Raw genomic sequence first — 25,663 nt, forward strand, 5'->3', positions numbered from 1 at the left:
ACCCCTGAATTCACCCCAGAATTCACCTCAAAATTCACCCCCAAATCCCCAAATTTACAGCAAAATTCACCCCAAAATATCTGAAAATTAAACCCCCAAATTTACCCCAAAATATCCCAAATTTACCCCAAAATATCCCCAATTTACCCTGAAGTTCACCCCAAAATTACCCCCAAAAAATCCAAATTTCACCCCAAAATTCACCCCAAAATCACCCCCAAAATGCCCTAAAATATCTCAAATTCACCCCAAAATTTACCCCAAAATATCCCAAATTTACCCCCAAAAATCCCCCAAAAATTCCAAATTCACCCCAAAATTTTCTGTAAAATGACCCCCAAAATATCTCAAATTTACCTCAGAATCCACCCCAAAAAAATCCCAATTTCACCCCAAAATTCACCCCAAAATTATCTCCAAAAATCCCAAATTCACCCCAAAATTCACCCCAAAAAATCCCAAAATTCGCCCCCAAAATTACCCCAAAAAACCAAAAATTCACCCCAAATTCCCCCCAAAATCCCCAAATTTACACCAAAACTTTCCCCCAAATATCTGAAAATTAAACCCCAAAATTCACCCCAGAATGTCCCAAATTCACCCCAAAATTCACCCAAAAAACCCCAAATTTACCTCCAAAAAACCCCAATCCCACCCGAAATTTGACCTTAAAAGGAGGAAATTTCCCTCAAAATTCCCCCCAAATTCAGCTCCCGGCGCTGCCCCCGATATCAGCGACCCAAAAACCCCAAAATTCACCCCAAAACATATCCCAAATTCACCCAAAATTCACCCCAAAATTCACTCAAAATTCACCCAAAACTCACCCAAAATTCCCTTAAAATTCACCCAAAATTCACTTAAAATTCACCCAAAACTCACCCAAAATATCTCCAAAATGTCTCAGATTTTCCCCAAAATTGACCCTAAAATGCCCCAAAATGTCCCAAATTGACCCCAAAATTGTCCCCAAAATGTCCCCAAATTTCCCCCATAATTGACCCTAAAAATTCCAAATTTGCCCCAAAATTTTTCCCCTATCCGACCCCAAACTTCCCAAAATTTCCCCAGAATTGTCCCCAAATTGTCCCCGAAATGTCCCAAAATTGTCCCTAAAATGTCCCAAAATGTCCCCATAATTGACCCCAAATTTCTCCAATTTGTCCCCAAATTTTGCCCCAATTTTTCCCCAGAATTGTCCCCAAAATGTCCCAATTTTCCCCTCAATTTTCCCCCAAAATTGACCCCAAATGTCCCCAAAATGTCCCAAAATTGTCCCCAAATGTCCCCGAATATTCTGAAAATTGACCCCAAACTGTCCCCAAATTTTCCCCCAAATAACCAAGAATTGTCCCCAAAATTGTCCCCAAATCTGCCAAAAATTCAACTCCAAAATTGTCCCCAAAATGTCCCCAAATATCCTGAGAATGTCCCCAAATTGTCCCTAAAACATCCCCAAATTGTCCCCAAAATTTCCTCGTTTTGTTCCCGGATTTGTTCCTGAAATGTCCCAAAAATGTCCCCAAAACTCGGACCCCAAAATTGTCCCCAAATGTCCCCAAAGCCCCAAATTTCCCCAAAATGTCCCCAAAATTGTCCCCAAATTTTCCTCAAATTTCCCCAAAATTGACCCCAAATGTCCCTGAAATGTCCCCGAAATGTCCCCAAAATGTCCCCAAGTCCCTCCGGTTTTACCCCAAAACGCCCCAAAAGTTTGCTCCCATGTCCCCACAATTGTCCTGAATGTGACCCCAAAATGGCCCCAAATGTCCCCAAATGTCCCAGAATGGCTCCAAATGGCCCCAAAGCCCACAAAGCGTCCCCAATGTCCCCAAATGTCCCCAAAGCCCACAAAGTGTCCCCAATGCCCCCAAATGTCCCCAAAGCCCACAAAGTGTCCCCAATGGCCCCAAATGTCCCCAATGTCCCAGAATGGCTCCAAATGTCCCCAAAGCCCACAAAGTGTCCCCAATGGCCCCAAATGTCCCCAAACGTCCCAGAAGGGCTCCAAATGTCCCCAAATGTCCCCAGTGTCCCCAGTGTGTCACCCCCAGGTGTCTCAGTGTCCCCGATGCCAGCTGGGGGCACTGCGGGCACTGGGGACCTTGGCACGCTCGGTGCTGCTGCTTTGTCCCTTTTTTGTCCCTTTAGTGCCACTCCGGGGCCTCTCGATGTCACCGTGGTGCCACCTTTGTCACTTTGGTGCCACCTGGCACCCCCGGCGCCGCTTTGGTGCCACTTGGTGCCACTTTTTGTCACTTTGGTGCCCCTGTGGTGCCACTTTGGTGCCATTTAGTGCCACCTGGTGCCACTTGATGCCACTTAGTGCCATTCCAGTGTCATTTAGTGCCACTTTGGTGCCACTTGATGTCCCTTTAGTGCCACCTGGTGCCATTTAGTGCCACTTGGTGTCACTGCCACTCTAATGCCATGTAGTGCCACCTGGTGCCACTTGATGCCCCTTTGATGCCATTTTTTGTCACTTTGTGTGGGATCTCAGCACCTCAGGATGGAGGTGCAGAGAGGCCGAGACCACCCTTGGGGGGCTCGGGAATCCTGGAATGTTGCCAGAAGTGTCTGGTGGCAGGGCTTTGATCCTACACAGGAGATGAGACCTGTATGAGGGCTGGGAGGAATTCACTGGGTGAATGGTGAAGGGATAAGTTAATTAGAGTGTAAAACACAGGGTTTAGGATTTTGGTACAGGGGGGTCTAAAGAAGTAAGATGGAGGAATTGGGGCGTGTCCTGTCCTTCTTCTTCTTCTTCTTGGCCTCCATCTTCTGTGCTGGTGGTGGCACTTTGGGATTGGTCATTACTAGAAGTGCACAGGTTAATAAGGGTAGAAGGTATTGGGGAGAAATGATAAATATTGTACACGTAACTTCGGGTATAAAGATAAGTGACCGCCCGGGGGTTTGTGGAGTGTGCCCATGGCTGGCTTGCTGTGCAGACCTCTGTCGGGCTGAAAGAAAATCTTTTAGATAAACAATTAATAAACACCGAGACCGAGACAAGATCAGAAGTCTCTCCTCGTCCTTTGAAGCGCCGGCTCTTCAAGGCCATCCCTGGGCCTTTCCAGGCCACCTAAACAGCACAGAAAACTTACAAGCCTAAACAGCCGAGAAACCGAGCAAGTGGCATCCCTGAGCTATCTCCGGACATAAATCAGCAAAGAGAAACATGAAAGCGACAGGATTTTGCTGGGGATGCCACGATGAGAGCACTCTACTTCAAACTAAAGGAGAAAACACCTCTCCACTCCTTTTTTCAGGTATTTTTCCAATAGTTGAGGAGCTGACAGCAAGGGGAAGGGAGCAGGAGACAACAGTGATGCTCAACAGGATCTCACATTTATTAATGAGAAGTGATTAATGGTGAAAAGAAAGGCAACGCCCAGTCCTCATTGGCTTAACAAGAAACTGAAACATAGTCACTACACATTTTACAATATTTCTTCCTTGGTTTGTTTGTTTTGGGCTTTTTATTGTCCAAAATTCATTTTCCTGTAAACAAGACAAGTTTTTACCACTGTTCTCAGCTTTCAAAAAAATCAAATTCATCCAGACCTAATCTTTAAATCTATAAAATGCACAAGAACAGAACATTTCTTAGGACTCCTAGTACTTGACTTTTGAGTAACAAAGGGTCAGAGAAAAATGAACCACCTTTAAGACATAACCTCGTGGACAATTTTCTGTTCAATTCCTCTTAGGCCAAAACCCCAACTTCCTCACAGAATTCCTCCTCTTCTGGTCCGGGGAAAGAAAAACAAAAAAAAGTTACTCCACTTTGCATGGTGGATGCTATAATTCAGTGCTCCAAGTGCAAATATCAAAACCAGGGAAGGAAGCCCAACAGGGTGGAAAGAGGAGGAACAATGAGGTTTAAAAATTAGACAAAAAAAAAGGCATATGCCACTTACGGACTCGAAAATCCAAAACCATAGTAAAAAGACAAAAACAAAGTGTATGCTCTGAAATCACAACCAAAACCAAAAGAAATGGGACAGGTTTTACCTCTACTCTACCTAGAAGGGATTTTTTTGTAGTTGTTTTTTGGTTTTTTTTAGTCCTATGTCTTGTGATATTCCAATACTTTTTTTTTTTTTTTTAATTGGAAGTTTGTAAAAGTCTTTTTGAAGTCAAAGGAATTAAGAAAAAAAAGTCCTAATTCTTTCTGGGATACTCTTGCTCCTTTCTCTCTCTGAAAGACAGCTGGGATGCAATCTCTGCAGCAATCTGTGCTGGAGGAATGGCCTTTTACTTGACACGGCCTTGGCGTTCCTGCAAAAAAAAGAAAAGAGATCATATTAACTGAGAGCAGTTTTATTCACTACTGTTACACATCGGCATTCCAAGACATGGCTCTCCCATAGACCCTGTCCCAGTAAAGCCAGGAAAAGAGCATTGTTCTTGTCAAAAGTAGTGCTGCTACTGCATCCAGTCACTGCAGAGATGTGGCACCGCTGAGGTCAAACAGCTCCTTATTCTCCTTTTTTCATCTCAGGTGATTCACCACCTGCAGAGCTGTATCCAGCTCTGGGGATTCCAACATCAGAAGGATGTGGAACTGCTGGAGGAACTCCAGAGGAGACCACAGAAATATTCTGAGGACTGGAGCCCCTCTGCTCTGGAGATAGGCTGGGGGTGGTTCATCCAGGGAGACCTCTGAGGCCCTTTCTGGTGCCTAATGGGGCTACAAGAGAGCTGGAGAGGAACTTGGGACAAGAGCCTGGAGGGACAGGGCAAGGAGGAATGGCTTCCCACTGCCAGAAGGAAGGGTTAGGCAAGATCTTGGGAATTCTACCCCAAAAGGCTGGTGAGAACCTGGCACAGGGTGCCCAGAGAAGCTGTGGCTGCCTCATGCTTTTAAGTGTCCAAGGTCAGGTTGGACAGGGCTTGGAGCAGCCTGGTCTAGAAGAAGGTATATATGCATTGGAATGAGATGGTCTTTAAGTTCCCTTCCAACCCAAACCATTCCATGATTCTATGAAACAAATGCCACCTGAACTCCCCTGTAGGCATCAAAGTAGGCTGGAGCCCAAGCCCAGGGAGCACTGACATCAGCCTTGATCTGCAGGGACTGAAACAGTCCCAGCTCCCCTGCAGAAAATCTCTCCAATACCCCTGTCACAACTTGATGGTATCTCACTTGAAAAACAAGAACTTCACAGGAATTTCCCACTGACTGCTATCACCCTGGGTTTTCCTCCAGCACTGTGGAAACACCCTGTCCAAACACTTGCACCAGAACAAAGAGGCAGCACAGCACCAAATACCCCCAGACACCAAAGGCTGCCACCCCCTTTGCTGTTCTCAGCACTCTGTGCCCATCTCTGCAGAGTTCTGTTCGGGTTTAATGGAGAAGCTCTCACAGAAGCAGGTCCAGGCTTCCTCAAAGGGTTATGAGGTGTTTGAAGTGTCATTCCCAGATCATAAGACACCACCTCAAAAATGAACCCTGTCAGCAGCCAGAGGGCCCTGAGCTGATGCTTCTCCCTGGCTCTGCCTCTTCCCTGAAGACAGTCAGGTCCCTGTAGTCTAGGCATGACATGCACTGCAGGGCTCCAGCTCCTGCGGAGTGAGCCCATCACCACCTAACTAGTCCAAGAGGTGCCAAGTCCATCCCACTTCCACAGCAAAGCCATACCTGCAGCAGGTACCCACAGGTACAGCAGGTTTTCCCTCTTCACTCAGAGAGGAGATGCTGTCAGGGCTCTGAACCTAGTACTTTGGTTCAGCTGAGGCTGTTTCCCTGCATGTCCCTCTCTGCCTGGAGTTGTATCACCTGAAATAAGGGCAGCAAGAGTCCCTGCCCGCTTCCCACAGTCCCATGCTAACCTGCTGATGGGGGGGCACCTTCCCATCTTGGCAGCTCACACAACCTCTGCCACAAGCACACAGGCTGCTACAGGAAACCTCATCCTTTGCCACTGCTGAATCCGGGAAGAGCCCATCCCCAAACAGCTTCAATCCTCGGACAACAGCATGTGCAGCCATCTATCCTTAGAAACCTTCCCAAAAAGGGAGGCCTGGTCTCCAGCTTAGAATACCACCACTGGCTTTAGCCCCAGCCACAGACCCAAGGAGGCTTTACTTCCCATTCCTCTGTAGGATGCAGAGCAAGGCCAGCATGATCCTCTGGGACAGGGATCAGACAAAGGCACATGTTCTCATCAAGAACAGTTACCCAAGTAAGTCAATTTAATTGCCCTTTTCCTGTAATCCTGCCCAAGTCTGTTGCAGATGCTTTCATTGCCAAAACACCACAACAGCACAGCAAAATCCAACTGCTAGGTTGGGAAGCAGAGCCAGGCCTGAACACAGAGCACAAGAAGCACCACAGGGAGAGCCACAAATCCAAAGGAAGGTGCCGAGCCCTGTTCCTGGTTCAGCAGCTAGCATGTTATGTATGTTACACAGGGACAGATGGCAATGTCACACATCCCTTTGGGAAGCAGCTGCAACTGCCTGGAGCTAATGTAACCACTTCCCAAGTGCACACATGGGATAAGCTGGCTGCCATGTTCAATCACGCCCTGTGCATCTCCAAGGCCAGTGTCCTGGGCTGGGACAGTGGCCAAGGTTCCTGCTGCACACATCACCCTGTTAGCTGAGCAGCTGGACCCTAATGAATCACCTCTTCCTGCTGAGAAGATGATGCTGCTCCCAAGGCCTGCGTGCAGCTAATAAGGAGCCAACCCCAGTGAAAATCCAAACCCTTAAATACCAGTGTGTCAGAACAGAGCCTGGAGCACACGCTCCCCATGTCACCAAGCTAGAGAGGGGGCCAAAGTGAACATCTTCACTTCAGACCTGCTGTAAACCAGGACTGGGGAAGGGGGTCCCCAAAAGGTCCCCATTCCCCTTCAGTCAAGAGCCTGCTTCAAGGAGCAAGCCAGAGGGGAATGGAGGAAAGGTGGCTGGATATGAAAGGAGGTGGATCCCTGATCCAAAACCACAGAACCTAACAGGTTTGGGCTAGAAGAGAGCTGAAATCTCATCTTGCCATGGGCAGGCACACTTTCCACTAGACCAGGTTCTTCCAGGCCCTGTCCAACCTGGTCTTGAACAATTCTGGGGATGGGGCAGCAAGTTTCTCTGGGCACCCCGTGCCAGAGCCTCACCACACTCCCAAGGAACAATCCCTTCCCAATATCCCATCTGGCAGTGAGAAGCCATTCCCTGTGTTCTGTCCCTCCATTCCTTATCAAAAGTCCCTCTTCAGCTGTCTTGGAGCCTCTTTGGGCATTAGAAGGGCCTGTAAGGTCCCCCTGGAGCCTTCTCTTCTCCAAGTGAACACCTGCAGCTCTCCCAGCCTGGCTCCAGCTCTTGGAGCATCTCTGTGGCCTCCTCTGGACTTTCTCCAGCAGCTCCACATCCTTCTGATGCTGGAATCCTCAGAGCTGGATGCAGCACTGCATGTAAGGTGTCATCTGAGTAGAGCAGAGGGATCCAAGACGTCTTGTCCTCAGGAGCATTACAGAGTTCATTCCACCACCAGCCAGATCTACCAGAATACACAGCAAGGCTCAACCACATTGCAAACATTTGTCCTTCCTGGCTCATCCTTGTCCAAATCCACAGGCTATGTAGCAGTGTAGGTGTCACAGCCCACCCAGCTACGCAACAGCCCCAGAAGACAAAGCAGCATCTGCACACGCAGACTGGGCTTTGCTCTGGGATATGATCATTGGAGAGCAAAGGGATTCCATCAAGAAGTGTTTTATGCCCTTTGGCTGCAGTTTCATTAGACTTGGGTCATATCTTATTGATCCATATGGGAAGAAATAAGAAAGACACCTGCTCAGACTCATCCCCATCCATCAAACCCCTCAGGAACAGGAAGGGCAAGAGCAGCATGTCATGGAAATGGTTGATTTGTGCCACAGCTCAAATCCTGTGCTGACACAAAGTTCACACAAAGCAAGAATGCAAACAGGAGCTCTCTGATCGCACCACTCAAAGCAACTTCAGTCCTGTCACTACTGTCCCCAGGGGCTGCAGCCATGGCACAAGCCAGGTCCTGATAACAGCAACTGAGCAATATGAGATCACCTCATATATTCACACTGCAGGGGAGCCAACAACAAAACGATCAAGTGTTTGCACCTGACAAAATGACAGTGAGAGACAACACTGCCCATCTGTTCAGAGACTCTGACCTTGACTGACAACCAAGATTCAGCATCAACACTCCCAGCAAAGGTAAGGATTTTATTGCCACACCACAGATAGGGAAATAGCCAGACTAAGCCAAAGGAGGACCTGGAGAAGAAGCCAGGGCACAGCTCCCAGCTGTGAAGCTTACAAACCTTAGTTTGTTGGAACCTGCCTGAGCTGCAGGCCTGCCTTGGGCAGGCCAGGCCAGGCACAGTCTGTTTGGCTTGAGAAAGTCCTCCAAGCAAAAGGCATCACTCACCCAGTGCCTGCCCATAGAGGAAACAGCAGGCAATTCCTCCATTGGAGCAATGGAACTCCCAGTATCACTCCCCAAAATGCTAAGACACCCAATCAGAAAATCCAGAGTTGGACCCACAAGGATCATCAAGTCCAGCTCCTGGCCCTGAACAGGACACAGCAACAATCCCAGCCCATGTTAGAGAGCATTGTCCAAATGCTTCTGGAGCTCTGGCAGCCTTGGGGCCCATGACCATTCCCTGGAGAGCCTGGAATCAAACCCTGGCCTTGGTACACACACACACACATCAGCCCCACTCAGCCTGTGATGTTGCACTTCGCTGTTTGATGCAATCCCAGCCAAACAACCCAGCAGCACTTCCATGTGCCCATGTCTCCAAGGCAGACATCTTAGATCACTGCCTTAGAAATCAGGAGTTACTGCAGCCCATGGCCCTCCCAGCAGGATCTGCTCAAGGAAGACACAGCACAAATGATGGATGATGTATCACTTGTATATTATGCTCCACGAGCAGTCTCAAGTCCCAGTACTTTCAAACCAAACATGACTTTTCCTGTTAGCATTAGAAAGCCATCAGGGTTACCAAAAAAAGCTACATCCTTGTCTAGAAAAGAGGATAAAAATCATGTAGTGATCTGCTTATAGCCTGACACCTTCATCGTACTTCCCATTCACTCAGTGGGGCTCACCACCAAGGAAGACAGGAGATGAGGCAAATAAAAGTGATTCTTTGTCATAGCAGGACAGGCCTTTTGTTCTACAGATCAAAATCCAACACAGCAAACCCATATATCCACAGAACTCTAAACAGAACAAACTCATATCAGTGAACAAGCAGGAACCAAGAAGAGACATGGCCTTGGACACCTAATTTCCATGTCAGAGCAACCAGCCTGGGACAAGAAGGGCATGAAGACAGCCAAGGCTTTCCCTCTACAGGGGGGTTTACACAAGGTGGTCTGTGCTATTGGGTATCCACAGGCACACTGCTGTTCCCCAGAACCTTTCCAGGCACCTTTTAAAACTGATTCAATCAATTGCCAAGAACAAACCTCTTAAACAAACCTCCTCTTAAATATCACATTTAATTGCCTGAATAAAGCAGCCCAATTCCCATAAACATTTCTAATTACTCTCACACAGGAACTCTTGTCCCACAGGTCAGGAAACAGAATGGTGAAAAGCTGAGAACATGCATGAATATTTAGAGCAAAAGAGACAGAGCAAGCTGGGAGGATTCCCAGTGGCATTCCATGGAAAGACAGCTTCGCTCACAACACAGCCTGGAACTGGACTGGCTGACTTTGGAGCACAAAAAAAAAAAAACACAAGTCCTTTCCAGTCATTAGGAAGAAAGAAAATTCTCCTGGTCTTCAACAAGCAGGGAGATTTTTATTCTTCCCCATCACTACAAGGGAAATGCATTTCATTACTTTGGTTACCTTAAACGATCGCTCAGGCAAGAAGTCTTACCATAAAGTGTCACAAAACTCTTCAGAAAAGGAAGGAACTCCACTTAAATGTTTCAAAATCTTCACTGCTTTAGAGTTAAAGCCCTGGCTGTGCCCTCTGTCACACCATGCAGGTGTAATGTCAAGGAACATTCTCTGCAGGTATTTTACAGATGGTACCACAAATAACAGAGCTGAGATGGAGACAGCAGAGCCCTTCCCCACTGTGCATAGATACAAAGAAGGAAACCGAAGAGTGTGGTTTCCTTTCCCCCCAAGATTAGAAACAAAGTACAAGCTTTTTAGGTAGATTTTATCTAAATCTTCCAAACTGGGATTACATTACAATAGCTCTGCAGTTAACCACACAAAAAAGCAGCTCAGCATTGTACTTTTAAGAAAAAAAAAAATCTAATTATACAGAACCAGAAATTTCCAAGTTCTTGCACAAACCCCAAATGGTTCATTATTAACTGCTCAAACACACTGTTATATGACTTATATGTCAATTAAAAAGGCTCATACTGGGGACTAGTCACTGGAAGGAGCTACAAATAACTTCTAGCCTAGCCATCACAGTTTGGGTAATGACCATCCTTGTTTAAGAGGGACTGCTGTGGTAGAGCAGGGTGCTGGCACTGTTCTGGCTGACAAGCCTCCAGTGGTTTGTACCACTAAGGAACTAATTATTAACTCACAAAGCTGTAAGACAGCACAATTACTACCAGGTACAAACCAGAACATGCAGGAAAATGAGAGGACTAATTGTAATGAGAGTGACCACAACAAAAAACAAAACAAGGAGCTTCATGAACCTGAAACAGAAAAAAAATAAAAGTTTCTTTCAGGCAGAATTACAGTTTCAATAAGAACAAGGAAGGAACACTGTGCATGGAGCTGTACTTGATCGACTGCTCACAGAACAGTGCACCTCAGCTGTTTTCTTGGGATCCTAATCGGCTTTCAAGCAATGTCTTGTGACCCACTGTACTTCTGCATTAGGGAAAAATCCAGGGAACTGAACCAGACCACGCGCTGGGGTTTCACTGAACGAAACAGACGGCAAAGAGTCTTGCTTGGAAGATAAGAACTTTTTCTGGGGAAGCAGATGTTAATAACATAACCTGAAACACACACCTGTGTAAGTTGCTCTTAACCTTGGTGCCAGCAAGTTATCCAGAACTCTGGGAGGAAAAAATAAGAGGAAGAAAACCAAAGCAACCCCTGCTGCTGACAGCTTACACACTTCCCTTCTGCATTCCAAGCCCTCCACAGTGCTTCTAGGGAATGTGTCAGCCATACACATATAATTTATCACAGAATCACAGGCTGGTTTGGATTGGAAGGGACCTGAAAGCCCACCCCATTCCACTCCCTGCCATGGACAGGGACACCTTCCACTAGAGCAGCCAGCTCCAAGCCCCGTCCAGCCTGGTCTTGGACACTTCCAGGGATCCAGAGGCAGCCACAGCTTCTCTGGGCAACCCCTGCCAGGACCTAACAGAAATTAATTTCTCCTCAATATCTAATCTGAATCTACCCTATTTCAGTTTAAGGTCATTCCTCCATCTTAATTCATCTGCTGAAGGGAAAAAAAGGTTTTTATAAATTTTAAAACATTAATTTGAAGTAATTCATATGTTCATAATCAACTCAATTAACGTATTTATAAGAACAATTAGTTCATGGTATTCTACAGCTCAGAGCTGAAATCATGCAGCCAAAATAATCTGGAGTGGGGGGACATGAAGCTTTGCCCACACCGAGAGGGCAAGAAGTAAGTTGGGAACAAGTTCACAAGAACAGGGTGTGGAATAAACTCCCCATGTTGAGGCAATATCTCTAATAGGTGAGAAACCCCATTGCAGATGGCCTGCACTCTGTCTGGCCCAACACCAATCCCAGTCCCTGAATCCTAGAATGGCCTGGGCTGGAAAGGACCTTATAAATCTTCTAGTTCCAACCCTCTGCCATGGACAGGGATAAAACAATTGAAAAATTTAAACAGTGCATCTCAACAGGCCCTTAAACTAACAAGTCAACTTTAAATACTATTTTATAATATTAACATTACATTAAAATATTATTTTAAATTATTATTATTATTCTAACACAACACTAGAAGAGAGAGACAGGACTACAAGGCAAGTGCAAGTGGTTTGCCCTTCCACCGCTCTGATTCCACTTGAATTGCAGTGAAAAGGCTCCTAGCCCCAGCTGCTCCTGTTTAGGGATGAGGAAACACAGCTCCCTGCCTCACAGCAGAAAACACAGATTAGAGCATCAGACAGATCTAAGTCTTCCCTCCGGTTTTCTCCTTTCTTTAGACAGAGCTAGAACATGAGCAAAAATCTGTGAGTGCTGTTAAGGGCTGGCTTAAAAATATCATAAGCACAAAATATTCCTTACAAACAGCCAGTGCCAAGGCACTGTAATAAGCAGGATGGTTTGTTTCCTCCTCTCCTGGGCAAATATAGGAGCATGGACACAGACCTACAGGATTTAAACAGCCTGGACATAAACTGAAACCATATGCACTGCTGAACAGCATAGCAGAAATTCTGTCTTCGTGTATCAATCAATTAATTTCACAATGGCCACAATTTGGAGCAGAAAACAGGAAATAGCCCTGGGATCACCAAATGAAAGGAACTGTGTGAGTGGAAGGAGTGTTCCCTTGCTGCCACCGAGAACAGTTGGCTTTGCCTTGATATGGAATATCCAGGAATTGAATCTTCCAGTCAGAAACACTGTCCTGTGGAACATGGTAAAGCCAAAGCGAATGCAGCACTCTCCAGGACAACTCTAACAGCAGGGGAAAAGAGTGCTGGTCCACCCTATAGGGAATATTCTCCCTCCTCCCCTCTGAAATTACAAATTGGGAAGAAGTAAAAAAGAGCTTTGTAAAATCCATCAGAAAGCATTCATGTATTCCAGTGACTGTAAAATAGCCTGCCCATTTCAAACAGGCTCATACAACACCCCTCAGTTTTCCCTTAAATCACATGTTCCAAGGAGGCAGTGACACTTGCCAGTATTAATACTCTTAACCAGTAGACAGCATCATCTGAGGCACAAAAGAGCACAATTCCAGAAATAACAGATCCAATCTGGCCAATCTGACCTCTGTGCTTTGAGGCTGATCCTGATCATGACAAACCCCACCAAAGCTCTACCCGTTCTGCACAGCTCAGCTTGACTCAACATTCAAAGTCTCAGCAGACAGTGTCTCTTCTCAGCTGCAAATCTGACCACTAAACACTACACAGCACTGGTTTTCCTGACAGCCTTCCTAAAATCCCTGGAACCTGTGAGTAGCCAAATATCTCATGCCTGGGCAGGCAGAAAGAACCAAAATAAACTTCCCTTGGAGTTTTCCACGGATTGCATTTCCACAAAACACAAGCTGTCAACCTTTCACACCAAGCAGATCATTATGGGAGACCTTTACTACAAGGTCAACGCAGCATTCCTAGAAATCCAAGTGCATGACCACAGGGCAGGGATTGTGTAGTTGTTTTGATTGTTTAAAGCAAAGATTAAAGAATTCTTACATGGAAGAAGTCAGTGACAAGCTCTACCATAAAAGCAGCTATTCTGGGTTTCAAGACTGCGCTGGACAGGATTGCACTGCAAGCTGGCTCAACCATTGTGGGTCAGGAGAATATTCAAACCTTTTTTAAAAAATGGATTAGTAGAACAAAGCAACACATGGAAAAGGAATGGGGATTAGCATTAGAGGAAAAGGATGGGCACAGGCAACAGGAAAAGAAAGAGGATTATTTCAATGTTTTCGACACTAAACTAACTACCCACCCCCTCCCTTCACTGGACAATGGAAACACCATAAACACTATACATTTTTCATATCATTTCTTGGACCTGCTTTAGGGGATTCTGAAGAAATGACTAACAGTGAGAAGTATAAAAGAATAATCAAAAGTTTCCAGACTTTCACAAGTGATCATCCATCTGCTCAGGCAGCAAGCCGCAATCAAACTGCAAATGAGACAAAGATTTGGGCAATCTGCAGCTGAATGAAATAACTGCAGCTCAGGATAAGTTTGAAGCAAGCCAAACCTTGAAACATTTAAGCTTCAAAGAATACAACTGCAGAGCATCAACATCTCACACTGTAGGAGAAATAAAAGAGCTGGGAGCAATGGAATTTCCCCAGCACAAAAGCAGGCAGGGAGCTACTGCCAGACCAGCGTTTTAACTTTTCAGTGCTTCAGTTCTGGTTCCTCATATATTTTTTAAATTCAGATTACTTAAGATGCTTCAAGCAGACAGAGCATGGTTTGGGCTTTTTGGCACCTCTAGTCCCATGGTAGGAATCACTCCAAGAAAAAAGAAAACCCTCCTCCACCAAAAATAACTGTTCCTCAATGAAACCATGAAAGGAAAGACACAGAAACCTTAACCACATTCCAGGCTGTGTCAGTGAATGACTGAGGAGGTCAAACTGTTGCTGTAAGAATGACCAAGGCCCAGTCACGGGCCCGAGCATGAAACACAGGCTGAGTAAATAACAAAGAGCAAACACCAACTGTGTTTACACAGATCCCTTCTCCTCTGTGAATTCCAAAGACCTATGACTAAGCTCCTTTGCAGAGAAAGAGTGCTCTCCTAATCAACTGCTGCTGCATCCACTAGAACATGGTTCAGAAAGGCAGCACTGGCACTCAGACTATCGCTGCTGCTTTCGACTCTCCACACCAGCACGTGTCAAGATGCAAGCAAGGGGAGGAGACTTCAAAAAGCAACGGAGAAGATGAATAAAGATACTTTACAGCTTTAAGAAAACTGCTAAGCCTTATTTCTAGTATATTCCTGATTTTAAGACTTTACACAGCAAATGCAGCAGCCTTCCAGAAGAGCCCATCATTCTGTCTGCTTTTCCCAAAGCCTTCTCTCTTCTCCTCCTCCCTCTGCTTACCCATACCTAGTATTAACTCTTTTCATCCATCCATCCCTAACCTGTCCTTAAGGAGCATTTTCCCCTCTCCCCTGCATTCTCCCACTGTGCCACAGTCTGACTCTCTAACAATGCTAACTGTTGCTCCCTGAAGTCAGGTCTGGAGGGTTTCACAGAATCCCATAAGGATTTAGGTTGAAAAGTACCTCACAGATGATCCTGCTCCACCCCTTGCTGTGGGCAGGCACATCTTCCACTAGACCAGGCAACTCCATCCAAGCTGCTCTTGAACACTTCCACAAACGGGGCAGCCACAGCTTCTCTGGGCCAACCTGTGCCAGAGCCTCCCCACCCTCACAGGGAAGACAGAGGCTGGACAACAAGCGAAACAATTCTAGGAGGTGAAATCACACAAAACAATCAGGTCCTCACAAAACACCAGTTTACACCTTCACACTTTGCCATTTATTATGCCTCCCTTAGAGACTTTCGCTAAGTACTGCAAGTAACCACATTTGTGCTTAATTATTATAATTTATATGATGCTCCATGTAAAATATATATAAAAAATTTTAAAACTGCATTCATTGTCACAGTGAGCAGCTGCAGCTCCTGATTCTGTTCTTCAGGTCTTGGGGGGAAAATTCCCTATTGCTCAAACTAAAGAGATCATCAGGAAACTTGGCAAACTCCCAGCCAGCTGTGCTAATGCTAATTTTTATAATTATCGTTTTGATCAAACATAAGCCAGATCCACACTGAGGGGAAGGGCAGCCCCAGCTGACTTTACTACAGCTGAACCCAAGTAAGATTCAAAGTCCACTGGTTCCTGAATTTGGGGCAGGATTTTCAATTAATGCATCGTTAAGGAGTAGATGACGACGGGAAGATTTGAGAGCAGCTGCAAAGCAAGTTGGGAGCTCAGCTCATGTACCACACTGCTGGCAGCAGCACGCAGGTGACAGCCCACCATGGCCCCAAAGAGAGCAAGGAGGAACACAGTGACCGGGTCCACAGGACAAGCAGGCGTGGACTTCAATCGCAGTGAGGGAGATTTAGGTTGGGCATTAGACAAAGCCTCCTTACAGGAAGGATAATTAAGGAGAGGAATAGATTGCCTGGGGAGGGACAGGAACTGCTGTTCCTAGAGGTTTTACAAGTGGAGGGAGACATCTGTCATGCTGACCCCACTGTGGCCAGGGGGTGGATTAGCAGCCATTCTAAGCCCCGGCTCTGGTTTCTAACAACTTCCCAAATGCCTTCCTGGTCTCCAGCTTCAAACTGCTCTGATCCAGGAGCTGATAATGGCACAGAAATACATTTTGTTTACATCACAGCACTCGGCAAAGGCTGAGATTCAGCATAACCAACACACAGTCAATAATCGCAGGCGGGGCCTGGGCAAGGCTTCTCACCCCGCTCTGCCAAGTGCTGGCACCTATTTCATAGAATCATGGAACAGATTTGATTGGAAGAGATGTTAAAGATCATCTAATTCTAACTCATGGGCAGGGACACCTTCTGCTAGACCAGGCAGCTCCAAGCCCCAATCAACCTGGTGTTGGACATTTCCAGGGATGGGGCAGCCACAGGTTCTCCAGGCAACCTGTGCCAAGGCCTCATCACCCTCACAGGGAACAATTTTCTTCTAATATCCAATCTAAATATATTCTCTCAATTTAAAGCCATTCCCCCTAGTCCTGTCTCTTAAGACCCTCGTAAATAGTCTCATTTCATCTTTCCTGGGCTTCCATCAGGCACTAGAAGGTCTCAATTATGTCACCCCAAAGCCTTCTCTTCTCCTGGCATAGCAATCCAAATTCTCTTAGTCTTTCCTCACAAGAGAGCTGCTCAATCCCTCTAATCACCTTGGTGGCTTCTCTGGACATACTTCCCCACAAAGTCAGGCTACTATTTGGGTGTGGGTTCCAGGTATGAGGAGGCAGATAGCCAAAAGGCAGGCTAATACCCACAAGTCCACGGCCCAGAATTTGTCCGGTGCAAGGCAGCACCCACCACCTCTTGCCCTTCTGAACTCAGACAAGACACACAAACATGTTACCTTTTTAACATTTTCCTCCTCCTCTTGGCGTTTCTCATAGTGTGAGAAGTCATCAAAGATGGAGGTGGTGTGCTTGTAGGTGGCAATAATTTTCAACACCTGCTTAGCCTTTTCCAGAGGCACCTCCTGAGTGTCCCTGGAGTTGGTCACTGGTTTATTCTCGTTGTTCTCTAGGCGGATGTGTCGCAGCTGGCTGTTGGGAACGTCCTTCACAAAAATCCACCTGACATCAAAACGTCCTTTCCATTTGTCCTGGGACCACACACCTGCACAGGTGTTATAGTCCACAGCAGATTTCATTTCTGCTACGCCGCAGAAGTGACCACTACCGTTGACACTGAACAGTAAGTATACGGGGCCCTTCCCATTCATGGAGCGATAGGCTGCATCCAGTCTCTTGTTGCCATGCTCCGTACTGCACCAGATGTTGTATTTAATGGAACGGTGGATATCGTCCTCAGAGTAACTCTTAATGATGAAAACCCGCCCATGCTTTGGGTTCCAGTCAAAATCCTTGGGGTTATAGTTGTTAACAGATCTCAACTTCTCCAAGACTGGGTGTGGCTCAGAAGGAGAACCAGAACTGGCCTGAGCCTGTCCCACTCCATTACCGTCCACTCCATTCTGGCCAAAGCCGTTGCCACGATTCCGAGGGGCGACCCAGCGGGTCGGCTGTGCGGGTGGCACAGGCAGCGGGGCTGACAGCGGCAGTGCCTGCGGCTGCTGCCCACCCGGAGTCTGGGTAACCGGTGGGCTACTACTGATCTGCTGGCCCAGGGGCTGTGGAGACACCTGTGGCGGCTGCTGAGCAAGATTCTGGACCAAGGTCTGTGATGGGGCTTTTGCCACAGCCCCTTTGTTATCCCAAGTTCCGATATCCATGTTATGTTTTATGGGAGGCGGCGGAAGACTTGGCCCTGCAATGCCATTCTTGGCCTTCAGCTTGGGCTGCTGCTTGGCAGGTTTGCTGGCAATGTCAGCCCATGAGGTTGGCTTTGGTGGTGCAATCGTTGCCGGAGGCAAACTGTTGGACGTCACAATATTACTGGTGATAGACCCACTCCCCACGGCTGGGCCGATGACTTTCGGAACACTGCTCGCCACGTCCGTGCTGCCCAGCTTGAGGGCTGCCATGCCCTGGTCAATAGTGTTCATGCCAGGAGCCTTGTTGAGGGTCTCGCTGGCAAAGGCCGACTGCCCATCGATCATGGCCCCTCCCAGTGAGCTGGGAGCATAGGCATAGCTGCTGCTGTAGCCAGAGCTTTGAGTGGATTGTCCCTGAGAATTGTTATTCCCCCAAGCTGAAAAGTCAATCCCACTTGGAAAGAAGTTAAAGCCGTGCTGCCCAAGGAATGGAGTGCTGCCAAGGGCCCCTGGCTGCCCAAACATGGCATCAGGAAGGAAGTGAGGCTCCCCATTGCTTAGCTGTCCATATGAGGTCAGGTAGGGCATGGGGGGGTCTCCCCCTGTGGACCAGGCAGCTTCGTTTAAGGAGTAGGAGAATCCAATGGAGGGACTGAAGTAGCTTGGTAAATAGGAATCAGACATTGCAGTGTATGCATTATTCTGAAAGAAAACCACAAAAACATAAGCACTGAATTGTTAGAAGGAAGTGAACCAATTTTAAGGGACCAGCAGTAAAGGCACCTTAGACTTCCCCATGCCCTACTCCTTCCTGCTTTAGGACTGGGCAGACAAATAGGCCCAGCCTTGAACACCTCCTTTGTTAGAAGGGCTCAAAAATTTGTTCCATTGCCAGAAAGGTTAAAGATAAAGGCTAAGAAAGGTTAAAGACAAAGCTTCTCATGCCAAGAGGGGAGTGTGTGGTGTTCCTGACATACACTGGACACTGAGAATCCCCGGAGCTCCTGCTCAGGCTATAAATCCAGTATCTTGCATCCAAATATCATCTTCTGCTAGTAGCTACCTCCAACAAGGATTTTTCCTGCTTGTGTAACATACTTAACCCATATTAGGGGGTTCCAGGGAGGATCTGGGGAAAGAATGCAGAGAGAAGTGGAATAAGAAAGAAAAGGATCCAGAAGAAACACACAGTGAAAATCACAAGTGTCCCTGACTGCTTTCCTTAAACTTACTAGCCATGAAAACAGCTTTATTCCTACAATTAAAAGTTCCACACTTCACAATATTTCAAGCAACTGCAAACAAACAGGGATTTAAGCCCTATTCTTCAAAACACAAACTCCTCCAGTGCTGTGGGTACACACTGAAAATTACCTGAAAATGGGAAGTAATCAACAGAAGCCTTTTGCAGCACAGTGACAGCACCAGCACGAGCAGGTTTCAAATCCAGAGAGGAAAAAAACAACCTGCCTCCGTGTCTTGATCTCCCTTTTAACATCCAAGTAGCCTTCAGGTTACAAAAAACAAATGCCTAATTTGACAATTAGGGAAGTCTCAGACATCCCCAAGATTTGCTTACATGAAAAACATCTGTCATTTCCCATTCAAACCCAGGTCCCCTCTGGGGAGTGGTTTCAGTCCTGCTCATGGGCATCATCCTGAGTAATTTGAACCTGTGAGCAGCAGCCTGGCCTGCCCAGCCCCAGGACATCAGCCCAGTACAGACGAGATCAAAGGTGCATTCAGTTCCCAGCTAAAAGCTTGGCTTGCAGCAGGCTCTGCTCCATTTCTCATTGAATCACTCACGTGCGAAGCACAGCTCCCAGAGGATTTTATACTGAAATCCAGAGAGTCTCTCAAGTTGGCTCTGGCACTCTCCAGAAATACCCGAAGGTTTGCCACTACCTTCTACTTACAGGAGAGCAACAGGTTCGGGGCTAACCAACCCCCAACTTTAGAGAAATTAATAGGAACTATTTAACACCATGTGTTCTGAGACAAGATTTCTGTGGTACTGCCTGAAAACTCAAGAGATGCTCTGTTCAACCTTTGATTTCACAAACGTCTCCCAAAAGCAAATTAGTAAAAAAACTCACTCTCATCCAGAGTTTTACAAACTGAGGAACTGAATCCTGCTAAACCCAGGACTCAATTTGTCCAAAAGCACCAACACTGACACTAACTTGTAAGAAAAATGAAACTTAAACTTCCTATTACTATTTTGAGCCACTAAAATCACTTCATAAGTTTATTGCCTCAATGATAAGAGTAATATTTGCTCTCCTGAACTCAGCTTTAAAGAAACAGGAACATGCCAGCCCATCCCTAAACCTGAGGCAGAGCATTTCTCCACAAGAGTACTCAAAGCACATCCCTGTCAGATAAAAAAAAAAAAAAAAAAATCTTTCTTCTTGCCAGCTTAAAATATTTTCCCACTGGTCAATTATGTCCAACTTTGACATATCCAACACAGGGCATATTAAGCTATGACCTGTAGAATACTAAGCACCTGCATACAGGTAAGAGAGCAGAGTAGTTCAAGGGTTGAGCACAGGCAGCTCAGAGCAGATTTGGGACACTGTTTGGGACACAGTCGCTGCTGTTCTCCACCTGAATGTCTTCAACACTGCTTTGTTATCAAACAGCACTTCACTCTGCTCCCCTGCCCTGACACAGCTGACACACTTGCTGACTACCATGCAAATAAAACAACACCAGCTTCTCATTCTCTCCATGACTAAGACTCTTCGCACAGTTATTTCCTCAAATTCACTGTTCCTCTTCACCTCACACCAAGGTTCTTAGTGAGCCTTGCTGTTGAGCTTTTGGATTTTAAACGATTAAAAAATCATTTACTGTGTATCTGAGCTTTAAAATACACAGTAACCTCCTGGGAACTGAAAAGTAACAGTCAGACCTGAAAGAGCAGGTGCGGAAAATAAGGAGCAGTGAAACTTTACAACACGGTTACCTCAGGGGTGTGTGGAGAGCTCAGGAATCAACTCCAAAACTTATTTACTTCAATTATTCAGAGCAGTTTCTCTAACTCCCTTTCCCATCTCCACTAAGGAGCTGTACCCCTGGATACCTAGGTATTTTTGCCTCCCTCCAGACTGAGCTCTGGAGGTTTTGGACTCTACACAGCACAACAAGGAACAGAGTCACTCAAAGGTTCCACTCCAAGTTAACTTGGCGGTTTCATCTTGCCCTGGCTCAGTTTCTGTCTCCTGGGGCACATACAACCACTTCCTTATTTTTAAAATGAATTTTTACCAGTCTGAGACACACTGAAAGAAATTAAAGATCCAGAAATACTTCATGAAAACATGTAAAAGAGAGTAAAATACTGCGTTGCTTCAAAATTATAGTAACCTTTTTGTCTTTGGGAAATTAAATAAAACTGCAGTTTGTATGAAAAACATCCATATTCAGAAAGAAGCTAGGAATTAGGGATGTTGATAGCTGAGAAAGAAAAAAACCAGCATTAAACGACAGCTACTAGGAAAGCAACCGCTTTTATTCAAGACTTGAGAAAGCAATAACGTTCTCTCACCCTATGCAGGCTGAATTTAGGCTTGTAACTTTTCAGGGGGTTGAATGCAGTGAGTTGTCTTGATGGACAGGCTGAATTCTGAAGTTTATTAACAGCTGACAGACAAAGAATACTTATCCTCAGATCTTTAGCACAAACTAGGAAAATACTTGCTGAAAATTTAACTGAGACAGTAACCTGTTCGTGTGTTCCAGTAAAACATGCATCACGTTTACATGAGAAAAATAACATACTGAAAAATAAAAATATGCAAAAATACAGCACATTTATATATACATATATATATAGCATACACAAAAAGGGGAAACTAGATCAGCTGATTTTTACTGATCACAACTGGAAAGAGAAGGCAAGACAGCAACTTGTCTGCTCCAGTGCTACTACAGATGTTTATCTATGTACTCACTTGTACATCTAATCAGCTGAACTCCATCTGTTCTGTGTCACTCCCCTGCAGCTCATTACAGAAAACAAACACCAGTTAACAGTGGTGTTACTCTAAGAGAAAGTGAAGAGGAAAAGTAGCTGCAAGTTTGACTTCCAGGATCTGGTCACAAAGCTCCAAAACTGTCTGGCTCAACTTCTCAGAAAGTCTCAAAACTTGAATCACATGTGGGCTCTGGGTTTGGGTTTTTTTTGTGAAAAACAGAGAAATCCCCCCGATAAGCATCATCGGTTGACTTGGTGTTGAGGTAAGAAGATTGGTCTGATTCTGAAAGGTACAGTAGCCTGCTGTGAAGCAACTTCAAAACCCAACTCAGCACATTTCTCTGGTGTGAAGAACCAGAAACCAACACAGTCACAACACTAAAACTGAAAGAGCAGAAATGGTGACTTTGAGACAGTCACGTTGAAAAAAAAAGAGCTGGACACCAACTCCAGGAAGTTCCCAAAAAGTTACTAGGAATCTTCCTACCTCACCCACCACAATCTAGGGCAGTCAATGCTTTCTACCAGCAGAAATGCAGATATAGGATAGAGTATTAGTTATGGCAGCTGACAAACATCAAAATGCAATCAGTGGAGATGGGGAACATACAAGGAGGCCAAACTTCCCTCCACTGGAGCAGCAGGAAACCTTGCTGCCCTTGGTCCTCCTGCCTGCAACAGGTACTTACCGGGCGAGCCTGGGGACTCAGGTAGGGCTCAAAGTCATCATCATTCAACCCATCTTTCTGGTGCACAGAGCCGTTTTGCACTGAGAAGAGATGCGTAAAGTTAGAAAAACCTGGGCAATAAGCTCCCATTATTATGAGCTTAAAGTATTTAAAGTCAAACCCGAGAATATAATGAACTTCTGCCAATTGTAACACACCACGCTCAGCCCACGGCACACAAGACACTTTCCCACCGCACAGGCGACACCTGCAAACTCTCCCCAGCCCAGCAGGCAGGCCGGGTCGCAGGGTTTATTTCCCTCCCGGCAGAGGGATCCTCCCTCTCCCAACCAGGCCCGCCCGACCCCCCGGGATCTCACCTTTGTTGCCTTGGCCCTTGGGTCTCTGGCGCGCCAGCAGCGACGTGGGGAAAGAAAAAGGGAAAAGCGGTGAGTCAGAGGAACAGACCCGGCTGGGGTGAGGATACGGACCCGGCCCAGTGAGGGGAGGACAGAGCTGGGGAGGGTGAACAGACCCGGCCAAGAGAGGGGAGGGCAGATCTGGGGAGGGTGAACAGACCCGTCAGAGCGGGCAGAGCCAAGGCCCGGCAAGGACAGACCCGGCCCGGGGAAGGGAGAGATCCGGCCCGGCAGGGTCGAGCCCTGCGGGGACAGGCCCGACCCGGCCGCATCACAATGGAGCGCGGCCATGCGACGGGAGAGGAGTGAGGCCGCAGCCGCCGCCCGGCCCGGGGCGCAACCCGCTAGGCCCAGAGCCGCGGCCTCGCCCAGCAGGGCCGTCCCGGTATCGGCGGGGGGACTCCTACCTGCTCCAGGAGGCTGCTAGCCGACATGGCTCCGCGGCGGGGCTGCAGGCGGGGCGGGGCGGGAGGCGGCGGCGCTTTGTCCGGGCCCGGCGGGCTCGGGGCGGCCCTGGCGGACTCGGGGCGGTCGCCGGCAGGGCGGGGGACGCTCTATCCCACCATCTCCACCCCACCCCCCGCCGCGCGTCTCTATGGCCCGGGCCCGCCGCCTCGCGCTCCCCCCGCCCGGTCACGCGGCACCGCGCGCGCCCAGGCACAATGGCGGGAAATAGGGGGGAAAGCGGAGGGGGGGGATGGGGGGGGGTGTAGGGTTGGGGGGCGCAGTGCATGCCGGGACGGCGGAGGACCGGCGCGGGGGGGCAGCAGCGCCCCCATTCGACTGGAAGTGGGAGGCCTCTTAAAGGGCAAGGCGGCCTCGCTGAGGTTCTAAGGCAAAAAATGGCAAATTCGGGACCCGGCTGCGGGCTCAGCCCAACCTCATCCTGTCGCGCGCGACATTTTAGCTCCCCCCGTCCCCAGTCCAGCACTCCAGGGTGCAGAGAACCCAGGGAACATCACAGTCCCATAGGACCCCCACCCAGGTCAAGGGGGCTAGCTGGGTGCCCGGTAGATGTACAGCGATCGGGGAGTGCAGAGTCACCCCACTTTCCGGCCAAAAGACACAAAAAGCTCCAGCAGGGACCTGACAGGATCTGCTGTATGCCTGGATTGGGGAAGGGGGTCCCCAAAAGGTCCCCATTCCCCTTCAATCATGGGCCTGAGGAAGCCAGAGGAGAATGGAGGGAAGCTGGCTGGATGTGGAAGGAGGTGGATCCCTGATCCAAAACCACAGAATCCCAGACTGGTTCGAGCTGGAAGAAACCTGAAAGCTCCTCTTGTTCTACTCCCTGCTGTGGGCAGGGACACCTTCCACTGTCCCAGGCTGCTCCAAGCCCCATCCAACCTGGCCTTGGACACTGCCGGGGGGCCCAGGGGCAGCCACAGCTTCTCTGGGCACCCAGTGCCAGAGCCTCCCCACCCTCACAGGGAAGAATTCTTTCCCATATCTCCATCTAACCCCGCCCTCTGGCAGTGAGAAGCCATTCCTCTTTGTCCTGTCCCTCCAGGCCCTTTGTCAAAGTTCCCCTCCAGCCCTCTTGGAGCCCCTTTAGGCACTGGAAGGGGCTCTAAGAGTCTCCCCAGAACCTTCTCTTCTCCAGACTGAGCATGGGATCTGGCTCCCACAGCTATTCCCACCTCCACTCCAAGCCAGGAAGCACTTCCCAGAGGCCAATGTCAGAGCAGCAGCGCCCACCCCTCAAAAATCGAGGTTCAGGAATCCCTGCCCATCCCCTGCTCTCCCCAAGGCGGTGGTGGCACTGCCTTTCACCTCTCCAATGAAAAAATCCATTGGAGCTTAACTCCATTTTTCCTTTTAATGCAAAAAAATAGCCAGACACATCTTCCTGCCCTTTCCCCACCCTCCCCAGGTGTGTTTCTTTTGCTTAGTATTTCCAGCCAAGCAGCTCCCACCCTTCCAGCCTCCCAAATCTCTGCACCTCTGAAGCCCCCCGTTGCTTTCCCCCTCCATTTTCCCAGTGTGGCAAAGCCCAAATAGATCTCCAGCCACTGGAAAAAAAGAGGGAAAGTGGGAAAACAGCGGAGTGCACCGTATTTCAGCAATGTGCCAGTTCTAACCCTGCCAAGAGATTACAGGAAGAAAGAAGAAAAAGTAATACAAAAATAAAACCACCAAACAAGAAGCAACAAGCACGGAGCAGCCTCAGCACACAGTGTAAACAGAAGCTGTCCTGATCCGAAATCTGTCTCTCCCAGAAAGCAACAGCACAACATGCTTTGTACACCTTGAAAGGTCCCTGGGGTGCTGAGCAGCCAAGGGGGAGGACTGGGTTTGAGCTTGAGTTGATATTTTTTGCCTTATTCAAAAGGCTGAAGTGATCTCGGAATCTTCAAGTGGCATTTGCAGCACCAAGCCTTGCCAGGCAGGGAAAGGGATGGGGGAAAAGTGCCATGGGAAGAGGAGGGATTGGGATACAGGGACCCTGAGAGAAGGTCCCAGGGCTCTGCAGCTGGGAAATCTGGACAAGGGAAGGGAGAGAGCAAACAAATACAAAAAAATAGAGATATAAAAACAATTTGTGTGGAGGAGGAGAACATGGACAGTAAATTCATTGTACTGTCAGCTTCCTCACAACAAGAAAAATAATAAAAAATCCCATTTGAGGTGACAGTGAAGGGTCTGACGGAATTCCCTTTCCCTGGGGAAAATAAAAATACAAATGAGGTACCTGTTCCACCCCAAATCCGTCACCCCTTCTCACAGCCACATCCACACGCAAGTGTTATTGTCTCTCAAATAAAGTCTCCGGGCCAGGCAGCCCTGGAGCAGAAGCACCGAGGCACAGCTAGTTCCTCCTGGCTGGTTTGTCCAGCAGAGATCCAGTCTCTCCTTGACCCTGCCACGGGTGGTATT

General features: G+C 47.6%; 1 protein-coding gene across 2 annotated transcripts; it reads right to left on the reverse strand.

The window, feature by feature from the left end:
• Window positions 1–3,329: 3,329 nt before the first annotated feature.
• YTHDF2 (YTH N6-methyladenosine RNA binding protein F2) lies at window positions 3,330–25,540 on the reverse strand. Of its 2 annotated transcripts, none has more exons than XM_058819675.1 (5): window positions 25,479–25,540; window positions 22,748–22,772; window positions 22,389–22,468; window positions 16,854–18,419; window positions 3,330–4,284 (listed from the first exon to the last, which is right to left on the reverse strand). In XM_058819675.1, the coding sequence occupies exons 4-5, from the start codon at window positions 18,399–18,401 to the stop codon at window positions 4,261–4,263; spliced, it is 1,572 nt and encodes a 523-aa protein (XP_058675658.1). In that variant the 5' UTR covers window positions 18,402–18,419; window positions 22,389–22,468; window positions 22,748–22,772; window positions 25,479–25,540; the 3' UTR covers window positions 3,330–4,260. The 2 variants fall into 2 exon arrangements, with proteins under 2 accessions (XP_058675658.1, XP_058675657.1); XM_058819674.1 differs by lacking the exon at window positions 25,479–25,540 and adding an exon at window positions 23,194–23,408.
• Between the last annotated feature and the right edge of the window lie 123 nt (window positions 25,541–25,663).

This window comes from Ammospiza caudacuta, chromosome 25, assembly GCF_027887145.1.
Source record: "Ammospiza caudacuta isolate bAmmCau1 chromosome 25, bAmmCau1.pri, whole genome shotgun sequence".
Lineage (NCBI taxonomy): Eukaryota > Metazoa > Chordata > Aves > Passeriformes > Passerellidae > Ammospiza > Ammospiza caudacuta.